We start from the raw sequence: 12,294 nt of genomic DNA on the forward strand, positions 1-12,294 counted from the left end.
GTTTTAACTGCAGCACCTTTAAACTACTACTAGTTCACTGCCTCCATACATGGTCCCCTTATCAAACGAGCTGTGTCAGGCAGAATTTTGGATTGTTTTCTTGGCTTCCACATCAAACTTGTTAACTTTGTCGCCACCCTGCTGTGTAATCCACAAAATATACTGGCAAACTTTTATCATTTACCGATATTATTTCAGCGCTTCTTGTGCATCTGTTTACATTTCCCTCACCCACCATAACCCAAACTTATAAGAACACTACTACACTTGATCTTATTCAAAAGGTTCTTAGAAGTGCTGTTTGGGGAGTAGCCGAGAGACAGGGGCTTGGACAGGCGAAAGCTTGCCTGGAAGCGGAGCGCCAGCTCCATCCCAAGATCCAACTAACATAGTTTTAACTGCAGCACCTTTAATCTACTACTAGTTCACTGCCTCCATACATCGTCCCCTTATCAAACGAGCTGTGTCAGGCAGAATTTTCAGGTGTTTCACCAGATACATAATGGAACTCGGCCCATCTGTCGCCGCCAGGCTGGAGACCTGAAGTTGCAATCATAGCAGCGCAATATGGATGCCCCATACTGTCGCTCTTAATCATGGAACCATTTCCGAAAAAACAATCAAAAATAGCTATTCCATTATTACTAGGTGAAATATTCAAACGACCCTGACTGCTTTGAAAATTATAATTTTTTCAAAGTAAACGTTTCTGGTCCGCAGGCCCATTTTGGGTGGGGAGGAGCCGAGAGACAGGGCTTGGACAGGTGAAAGCTCGCCTGACAGCGGACCGCCAGCTCCATCCCAAGATTAGGCAGCCTCAGAGGCATCCATGCATGCTGCCCCTGCTGTTTCCTGTCCATTTTGACTCCACGATCCTCCACAGCGTCCACCAATGTCTCCATGCGCAACTTTCAACTCTCTATACCCCAGACGCTGGAGCACGAGAGGATATGCAGCACATCATCCCCTTATCAAACGAGCTGTGTCAGGCAGAATTTTCTGGTGTTTCACCAGATACATAGTGGAACTCGGCCAATCTGTTGCCGCCGTGCTGGAGACCTGAAGTTGCAATCATAGCAGCGCAATATGGATGCCCCATGCTGTCGCTCTTAATCATGGAACAATTTCCGAAAAATCAATTAAAAATAGAACCACTATGCTATTCCATTATTCCTAGGTGAAATATTCAAACGACCCCGCCTGCTTTGAAAATTATAATTTTTTCAAAGTAAACGCTTCTGGCCCCCAGGCCCATTTTGGGTGGGGTGGAGCCGAGAGACAGGGGCTTGGACAGACGAAAGCTCGCCTGGCAGCGGACTGCCAGCTCCATCCCAAGATTAGGCAGCCTCAGAGGCATCCATGCATGCTGCCCCTGCGGTTTCCTGTCCATTTTGCCTCCACGATCCTCCACAGCGTCCACCAATGTCTCCATGCGCAACTTTCAACTCTCTATACCCCAGACGCTGGAGCACGAGAGGATATGCAGCACATCATCCCCTTATCAAACGAGCTGTGTCAGGCAGAATTTTCAGGTGTTTCACCAGATACATAGTGGAACTCGGCCCATCTGTTGCCGCCATGCTGGAGACCTGAAGTTGCAATCATAGCATCGCAATATGGATGCCCCATACTGTCGCTCTTAATCATGGAAGTCGTCTCCATGGCTGCCTCCACATGTCGTCCCCTTATCAAACGAGCTGTGTCAGGCTCATTTTTCGGGTGTTTCACCAGATACGTTATGGAACTTGGTCACTATCTCGCCACCATGCTGTGTTGTCGACTAAATATACCGTCAACCTTTTGTTCACAGAGGAAATCATTTCAGCGCTTCTTGCTCACCTCCTTTGGTTCCTCTCTGCCGCCTTAACCAGGCAAAATACTGATACATACAGTGCTACACGTTATCCTCGCCAAAAGGAATTTTTTAAATTGGTTTGAAGCCTGAGTCCATTTGGGGTATGTCGCCATGCCACTCTCTAGCCTACAGCTGCTGCCGCTGCCTCTGCATGCCGTCCCCTATAGTGTCAGGGTCAATTATTGCATGTTTTAGATGCTATCTAGCCTCATTCGGTCACTCTGTCATGGCCATGCTGTTGCCCATAATTTTGGCATAATGGTACGATTAAGCAGCCTCAGAGGCATCCATGCATGCTGCCCCTGCTGTTTCCTGTCCATTTCCGTGGTGTTTCCATAATTTTCTGAGGTTTGGCCAAGCTTCCCTGTGCAGAGCCTTGATGCCCTTGAAAAATGCTCGAGTCTACCATTGACTTCAATGGGGCCCGTTATTCGAGACGAGCACTCGAGCATCGGAAAAAGTTCATCTCGAATAACGAGCACCCGAGCATTTTAGTGCTCGCTCATCTCTAGTGGCAGCCAATGTGAGTCAGAGGGCAAGTTCGTGGTCGGGCACAGGCAGGAAGTCAAGACAGGCGGCAAAGGTTCAGGGTCAGAAGCAAAGCAGAAGGTCAGGGCTGGCAGCGGAGGAGCATAAACGGGAACAGGTCTGGGGTCACAAAAGGAGATCAATACACAGATATATGGCAAGGGAACATGCATATAGCATAACGATCTGGCAGGGAATGCTGTCAGAGGCCGGGTTTTATTCTATTCCAGGAAATGGCCAGCACCAATCAGCAGTGCGCTGGCCCTTTAAATCTATGAAACGGGGACACGTGCACTGGGAAGTTGGAACGGGAGCAGAAACGTGTAGAAGTGAGTGAACCCGGGGGTGTGGGTGACACTGAGAGGGGCACGGGTGCATCTGCGACGTGGGTGGCAAGAGCACCCGAGACACATTCTAGTGTAGTTATGACATCCTTCCACTTTCAAGTCTTGTTTTATTTCACCTTCAATACTTGTTTTATTCCAAAGATAAAATACATTAAAAAAATCATGAAACAGGTATTCAAGTGATCAAAGTGATCAAAAAACATATCTATTCCAGACTGATACTCGTGAAAAGTACTACATTTCCCACAAAATACAAGCCATCAACCATAGACAAAAAAATTAAAGTACTATGTTACTTGGAAGTCTACTATGCAAATACAATAGATATTTCCCGATTTTAGGTTTTATTTTGAGAAATTTAGTAAAACGTAAGAAAAATATCGAAGTATGGTTTCCACGTCATTGTAGAATGTGACCCATAGAATAAAACATGAATTCAGACAACTCGTTTCACACACCAGAACGAATGCTTCAACACAATGCAAAACACAATGGGGCACATTTACTAAGGGTCCGCGGACCGCATTTTCGTCGGTTTCCCGACTTTTTCCGTTTTGCGCCGCATTTAACTGGGGTTTTTGGCGCACGCAATCAGATTTTTGGCGCTGACTTTCATGCGACAGAAATTGGGGGCGTGCCATCGGACAATCCGACTGATTCGGACTCAGCACGGGAATTAACATTCAAAATTGTGTCGCAAGCCAAGCACTTACATGCACAGGGAAAAAGATGGTGAACTGTGCCGGAACCTGAGCGGGGAAGCGACACATGCAGGATTTCGGGCGCACGATCTTAGTGAATCGTGGCAGCTCTGATTCTTCGTCGGACAACGTAATTTAATAAATAAAATAAAACAAGATTTGACAATGAAATAAACCTGTTTGTGATGACTACATCGCGGAAATCCCAAGTTTTATATAAATCAGAGTCTTGCCTAGTCCAAGAATTCTTTGTGTAACATCTGGGGCAGAGATGATGGTTATCAGGTAGCATTTCCTCCTCCTCAGTTCAGCTTTGAGCGGTATAATATTACAGGTTGGTTCTGTTCTGTTATCAGATAACAGGTCCCAAGGAACCACCTAATCAGGGCTTAGAATCCAGGCAAGACAAAAGGTAATTGCTCCAGCGTGGAATTGGGAAACGGCATTAAAAACAAAATTTATTTAATCCATGTTAAAACATCATGTGCACATGACAAAGCGGGGAAAACGCACATCTGTTGAAGAGTTTTGGAAAAAAAACAATTCCGTAATCATAACAGTGCGTGCATGTGAAGAAGAAAACCAAGACCGTTTTTTCCAAAACACGCCAAAAGACGTGCATTTTTTTCCCACCTTTTCCTTGTGCACATGATGCTTTAACATGGATTAAATAAATTTTGTTTTTAATACTGTTTTCCCATTCCACGCTGGAGCAAATACCTTTTGTTTTTCCTTGGATATCTCGGAGCAGCCCATCCTTCTTTCACCTCCGTGCTGTAAAAAACCAAATTGATTGAGAGACTTGTATCACATGGTGAGCTGCCGCACGCCGTTCCTTTTTCTCTACATTCAATGCAAGGTGGGATATAAGTGCAGGGAAGAAACAAGGAGGTAATTAAAAGTAATCCTGGACCTATAATGGGGAGATTGTGGGACATATATACTCCATCTACTTACCTGCACCTGCCTGAATGTAGGCAACACAACTATTCTCCTTCCCGCTACAGGTTCTATTTCCGATGTCTCACACATTGCAATTCATCTGGACAAGTACGTTTCACATTTAACTCCATTGAAGGCTGGACTTTCGGTTAGCAGTGTATCGTCATATAGTATATAAGAGGCAAAAAAAGGATATGGTTTCATATGTATTGTCATAGCTAAATGACACACTTATTGAGTGGTTGTAATACCTGTATAATGTCCATGCAGTGTGACCCGAATGAGTGCAAACATCCTCTGCTGCGCTATTGATAAGCATCGGACTTCTATTACGGACCCGCCGGCAAATTACGTGTTGATATCTCGTGGTCCAAGCACCATACAGCGTGCGGCGCATATCGCTCTTCTGCTATTCGGCGCTGTATATCAGCCCATATCTCGTAGCCCGGACCCACTGCCCAACAGGGGTATTAACCCTCTGTTTGTAATGTGAGCGGACGATCTCTTATCACAAACTGTTTCAGTGTATTCCTACACTGTCCCTATTATAAGATTGAGATATTCTGTGCCCTAATAAACCCAGTAGTACCTCATTTTATTGTAATGTGTGGGGGGGGGGGGGCAGGATATGAGGGGATTTACCAATATACATCTATTAATAATTCTGCTCCGGTTTCTTGATGTGTAAAGTGAAGCCTCCTGTCTTTTACCGCATCAGCCAGAGATTCCTGTCCATAAAACGGCCGCTGATGGAGGGTCGTGTGATCTCTAACTGTCCATGAATAATCACCCTGCCAAGACCTAATGATAGTATTCATGAGTATAAGATCAAGGTCAGGGCAGGGCAATTGTTCATGGACAGACAGAGATCACATGACGCTCCATCTGCGGCCATGTTATGGACAGGAATCTCCGGCTGATGAGGTAAAAGACAGGAGGCTTCACTTTACATATCTACAATGAAGAAAAGGATGATTACTATATGTATATTGGTAAATTGCCTAATATCCTCCCCCCCCATACACAGACATCACAAAAACATGAGGTGAAGTGGCCAACCCCTTTAAAGAAAACAGTATAAGGCAAAGCACACCTGTAGGGAAATTTTCTAAGAGAAGGTATAATAAATGCACTGAAAAATTGCAAATGTATATAATAGGCAAATATGATGAAGTTGCTTTTGATTGTGGGGTACAATTTACTTTGAGATTCTGGAAGGTGAATCTATCACCTGCTTTTCATCCACAATCGAATGACTATACACAACGTACAAATCTGACTTTGGAGATGTATTTCCAATGCTACATTTGTCATTTACAGGAGGACCGGGTTGATTTGCTTCTGATGGCAAAGTTTCCATATACCGGTAAGTAGTAGGGTCTTTACTAAGCAGACGCCATCTACAACTTCACTTACCTTTAGCAACAATGGGCCAAAAATGTATTGGCCCTTCAGGATCATTGGACGAGCAAACTCTGTAGCCTTCCTTCTTCAAATCTACGAGGGTGCATGCAGTTTTTCATGAATCTCTGTTGTCCCTAATCAATTAATGGACAAGAACTTTATATTGTTGAGAAGATCCTGGTCTCTTTAATTAAGTGGCGCAGGTATGGACCTAAAAGCAATTCTTGGGAACCCCCAAACAATATCAGTGCCCCCACAACTGATAAATTAATTCAATTAAATATTTCCAGACAAACCAGGTCATTCAGTGACCAGAGGCCATTGTTAAGGGGAGCAAATATTTTCTGAATCCTGGAGTACTTTCATTATTGACCACTAGTGGATGCTGTTTCTCTCAGTCTTATTGTGCTGCACTTCTGCTATTCACCACTAGAGGATGCTCTATTTGCTCTTACCTAAGATGGTTGACCGAATGTATTGTGGGGGCCATCTTGTTTCCTGGTTGGGCCTATAAGAAAACCATGCGGGGATCCTAACATTGCTTGAGTATGGTGACCTGTTCCAGTCTCCTGCTCCCAGACTGGAACCTACCTATGTGTGTTATACCGGCTGTGATCTATTCTACTACCTGCACTGATGTTACAACGTCTCAGTCCATCTTTGTGATTGCATTTTACATTTTGGTACAGGAAGGGAACGTCAACCAGTTGTCACTTACCCTTAGGATAAGCTGTGCAATTAGGTACGGAACACTGAAACAAATTTAAGTCTTAGGGCTCATTGTCCATCTGTCTCCTTCCCGTCAATCCAGGTCTTTCCATAACCCTGCATAACACTGGGGCATCTCCCTAAAGATATTAACTTACTGTTGGCATCTCATACAAACCTGCTGTGAAGGGAGATGGCCGGTTATTATTATTGAACTTATGACGTATAATGTCTTTTCATATAGGTGCAATTTAAAAAAAAAAAAATTTATTTGTTGCACAACTCAGAATTTATCCAGCAAAATAGAACATGTGATACATTTCATTTGATTTGCGGTGATATAATCATAGTCTATTAACTGAAACTAATAATATTAGTATAAACTTTTTTATTTTTCAATGTACGGATATGACATTTTTCTAATTTTAAAATTTACAATACAAAATATCAGTACAAACAGATCCATGTCATAAATTCAAGATTATTCTTACATGTACAAAATTCTAAGGATTCTAAACATTTCTAAGAATCTATAAATATCTAAGAATCTATGAATATCTAAGAATCTATGAATATCTAAGAATCTATGAATATCTAAGAATCTATGAATATTTATGTAATTTATAAAGTTTTGGTCTTTGTGTTGGGCTGAATTGGCAAGTTCTGTGCAGCGCTGTGTAATCTGTGTGCACTATATAATTATTATTATTTATTGTTAATTATTTTTTGGCTATGATGAATATTCGGCAATCGGCAACACCTCACCCCGAGTGAGACATATCACACATAAGATACAACGTTGTTTTATTCCATGATTGGATTTTACTTTACATCCATTGGTTCATCAGAATCACATGAATCATAACTGTGAGAATGAATCCAGGGGAGAGACCACCAGTGACTATACCTAAGGCGCCACAGGTGAAGCTGTGCTGGATGGAGAACCCCATATAGGAGGCAGAAAACTGCTGAAGATCACAGAGAGACTGAGTACCACAGCCCTGATAAACTATAGCTGTACCTGCAGGATAGAAAGAGGGAATAAACATTAATAAAGATAAGAACTACTGCCCATAATAGTAGTATTAGTAATAATATTGATAATAATAATAATAATAATAATAATAATAAAAAGAATAATAGTAATATTAATGAAAAAATAATAAAAATAGTAGCAATAATAGAAGTAGTAGCAATAATAACAATAGTAATAATAATAAAACTAATAATAAAAATAGCAATAATAATAATAGTAATAATAATTATAATAATAACAAAAAGAATAATAATAATAGTAATAATAATAATAATAATAATAATAATAATAATAATAATAATAATAATAATAATAATAATAAACATAGTAACAATAATAGTAGTAGAAGTAAAAATAATAGTAATAGTGGATTTATTCTGCCCAGCTCTTGCTTTGAGATTTTCTTTTTTTTACGGTTTTGGTGTTCCCGGTTATAAGATTTAGTTTTATTTGTGTACATTTTTGCTACAAAGTCTCTCTATTATTGGAATGCTGTGTCATAATTTACATGATTTGGGCACTTTATTCTTACTACCCTGTGGGATTGCCCTATTGTTATAAGCTTTGTTCCTATTTTAATATTGTTAAAAGTATATAAATCCATCTCTACAGTATACAGCACCAGACCCCCAGTATACAGCACCAGACCCCCAGTATACAGCACCAGACCCCCAGTATACAGCACCAGACCCCATTATATAGCACCAGACCCCCAGTGTACAGTACCAGACCCCCAGTATACAGCACCAGGCCCCCAGTATACAGCACCAGACCCCCAGTATACAGCCCCAGACCCCATTATATAGCACCAGACCCCCAGTATACAGCACCAGACCCCCAGTATACAGCAACAGACACCCCAGTATATAGCACCAGACCCCCAGTATATAGCACCAGACACCCCATTATATAGCACCAGACACCCCAGTATACAGCACCAGACCCCATTATATAGCACCAGACACCCCATTATATAGCACCAGACACCCCAGTATACAGCACCAGACCCCCAGTATACAGCACCAGACACCCCAGTATATAGCACCAGACCCCCAGTATATAGCACCAGACACCCCATTATATAGCACCAGACACCCCAGTATACAGCACCAGACCCCCAGTATACAGCACCAGACACCCCAGTATATAGCACCAGACCCCCAGTATATAGCACCAGACCCCCAGTATACAGCACCAGACCCCCAGTATATAGCACCAGACACCCCAGTATATAGCACCAGACCCCCAGTATACAGCACCGACCCCATTATATAGCAAAAGACACCCCAGTATATAGCAATATAGCAACAGACCCCCAGTATACAGCAACAGACCCCCAGTATACAGTACCAGGCCCCCAGTATAGAGCACCAGACCCCATTATATAGCACCAGACCCCCCAGTATACAGCACCAGACCCCATTATATAGCACCAGACACTAAGTATATAGCACCAGACCCCCAGTATACAGCACCAGACCTATTATATAGCACCAGACACCCATAACGTAGAACCCAACCCCCAGTACACAGCACAAGACCCCATTATATAACAACAGAACCAAGTATACAGCACCAGACCCCAATACATAGCACCAGACACCCCAGTATATAGCACCAGGCCCCCAGTATAGAGCACCAGACCCCATTATATAGCACCAGACACCCCAGTATATAGCACCAGACCCCCATTATACAGCACCAGACCCCGATTATATAGCACCAGACACCCCAGTATACAGCACCAGACCCCCATTATATAGCACCAGACCCCAGTATACAGCACCAGACCCCCATTATATAGCACCAGACCCCAGTATACAGCACCAGACCCCCATTATATAGCACCAGACCCCAGTATACAGCACCAGACCCCCATTATATAGCACCAGACCCCAGTATACAGCACCAGACCCCCATTATATAGCACCAGACCCCAGTATACATCACCAGACACTAAGTATATAGCACCAGACCCCCAGTATACAGCACCAGACCCCATTATATAGCACCAGACACCCATAATGTAGAACCCAACCCCCAGTACACAGCACAAGACCCCATTATATAGCAACAGAACCAAGTATACAGCACCAGACCCCAATACATAGCACCAGACCCCAGTATACAGCACCAGGCCCCCAGTATATAGCACCAGACCCCCATTATATAGCTGCAGACCCCCAGTATACAGCACTAGACTCCCATTATATAGCACCAGACACCCCAGTATATAGCACCAGACTCCCATTATACAGCACCAAACCCCGATTATATAGCACCAGACACCCCAGTATACAGCACCAGACCCCCAGTATACAGCACCAGACCCCCATTATATAGCACCAGACACCCCAGTATACATCACCAGACACTAAGTATATAGCACCAGACCCCCAGGATACAGCACCAGACCCCCATTATATAGCACCAGACCCCAGTATACTGCACCAGACCCCCAGTATACAGCACCAGACCCCCATTATATAGTACCAGACCCCCAGAATATAGCACCAGACCCCCAGTATACAGCACCAGACCCCCATTATATAGCACCCACCCCCCAGTTACCACTGACATTTTGCAGTTCCTGTTTTGCTGATCTTATGGTGTTTGGGTGGGCGTGGCCTAAGACCCCAGGTGCCCCCCCATATGGCCCATAAGATAATCTGCCATTGACTGGTATCACCCATGTACTTACCTGTACCGGTCTGAGTGTAGGCAACGCACCGTTTCTCATTCCCGCTGCAGGCTATATTAGCTGTAGGATTACACGTGGTAGACGCCACGGACGAGCAGGTTCCACACTGAACTCCATTAGAGGAAGAACTTTCTGTCGGCACTGGATAATAGGATAATACATAAGGACAAAAAGAAACATTAGAGCCAAAATCTATCTAAAAACTAAAAAAAACACAGCGCTCCGACATCAAGTAAATAATGTGAAGTTTACTCACCCATACAACAGCGACGTTTCTGAAGAAATAAGGGGTAATGACCCGGTATAAATAGAGTGGTGATTCCTTCTCAGAGGAGGATTATCTTATATATAAAGCTGAGTGTATGTGTGTATATGTGTGTATGTATGTGTGTATGTATGTGTGTATGTATGTGTGTATGTGTGTATGTATGTATATGTGTGTATGTATGTGTGTATGTATGTGTGTATGTGTGTATGTGTGTATGTATGTGTGTATGTATGAATGCATGTATGTATGTATGTGTGTATGTATGTATGCATGTATGTATGTATGTGTATATGTGTGTATGTATGTGTGTATGTATGTATGTATGTATGTATGTGTGTATGTATGTGTGTGTATATGTGTGTATGTATGTGTGTATGTATGTGTGTATGTGTGTATGTGTGTATGTATGTGTGTATGTATGAATGCATGTATGTATGTATGTGTGTATGTATGTATGCATGTATGTATGTATGTGTATATGTGTGTATGTATGTGTGTATGTATGTATGCATGTACACTCACCGGCCACTTTATTAGGTACACCATGCTAGTAACGGGTTGGACCCCCTTTTGCCTTCAGAACTGCCTCAATTCTTCGTGGCATAGATACAACAAGGTGCTGGAAGCTCCTCAGAGATTTTGCTCCATAGTGACATGATGGCATCACACAGTTGCCGCAGATTTGTCGGCTGCACATCCATGATGCGAATCTCCCGTTCCACCACATCCCAAAGATGCTCTATTGGATTGAGATCTGGTGACTGTGGAGGCCATTTGTGTCCAGTGACCTCATTGTCATGTTCAAGAAACCAGTCTGAGATGATTCCAGCTTTATGACATGGCGCATTATCCTGCTGAAAGTAGCCATCAGATGTTACAGGGTACATTGTGCTCATAAAGGGATGGACATGGTCAGCAACAATACTCAGGTAGGCTGTGGCGTTGTACCAAGGGGCCCAAAGAGTGCCAAGAAAATATTCCCCACACCATGACACCACCACCACCAGCCTGAACCGTTGATACAAGGATACAAGGATCCGTGCTTTCATGTTGTTGACGCCAAATTCTGACCCTACCATCCGAATGTCGCAGCAGAAATCGAGACTCATCAGACCAGGCAACGTTTTTCCAATCTTCTACTGTCCAATTTCGATGAGCTTGTGCAAATTGTAGCCTCAGTTTCCTGTTCTTAGCTGAAAGGAGTGGCACCCGGTGTGGTCTTCTGAGATGCTCTTCTGCCTACCTTGGTTGTAACGGGTGGCGATTTGAGTCACTGTTGCCTTTCTATCAGCTCGAACCAGTCTGCCCATTCTCCTCTGACCTCTGACATCAACAAGGCATTTCTGCCCACAGAACTGCCGCTCACTGGATGTTTTTTCTTTTTCGGACCATTCTCTGTAAACCCTAGAGATGGTTGTGCGTGAAAATCCCAGTAGATCAGCTGTTTCTGAAATACTCAGACCAGCCCTTCTGGCACCAACAACCATGCCACGTTCAAAGGCACTCAAATCACCTTTCTTCCCCATACTGATGCTCGGGAGAACTGCAGGAGATTGTCTTGACCATATCTACATGCCTAAATGCACTGAGTTGCCGCCATGTGATTGGCTGATTAGAAATTAAGTGTTAACGAGCAGTTGGACAGGTGTACCTAATAAAGTGGCCGGTGAGTGTATATATGCATGTATGTATGTGTGTGTGTATGTGTGTATGTATTTGTGTATGTGTGTGTATGTATGTATGTATGCATGTGTTTGTATGTGTGTATATGTGTGTATGTTTGTATGTATGTGTGTATGTATGT

General features: G+C 43.2%; 1 protein-coding gene across 1 annotated transcript in view; it reads right to left on the bottom strand.

The window, feature by feature from the left end:
- Positions 1–7,272: 7,272 nt before the first annotated feature.
- The window catches only part of LOC140065502 (phospholipase A2 inhibitor NAI-like), a 39,776-nt gene continuing 34,754 nt past the window's right edge, over positions 7,273–12,294 (bottom strand). The window contains exons 4-5 of the mRNA XM_072113100.1: positions 10,223–10,363; positions 7,273–7,506 (exon numbers count right to left, since the gene is read on the bottom strand). Of these exons, the coding sequence (XP_071969201.1) occupies positions 7,313–7,506; positions 10,223–10,363 (335 nt within the window). The 3' untranslated portion in view covers positions 7,273–7,312. The remainder of the gene's footprint in view (positions 7,507–10,222; positions 10,364–12,294) is intronic.

Source organism: Engystomops pustulosus, chromosome 6 (assembly GCF_040894005.1).
Source record: "Engystomops pustulosus chromosome 6, aEngPut4.maternal, whole genome shotgun sequence".
Lineage (NCBI taxonomy): Eukaryota > Metazoa > Chordata > Amphibia > Anura > Leptodactylidae > Engystomops > Engystomops pustulosus.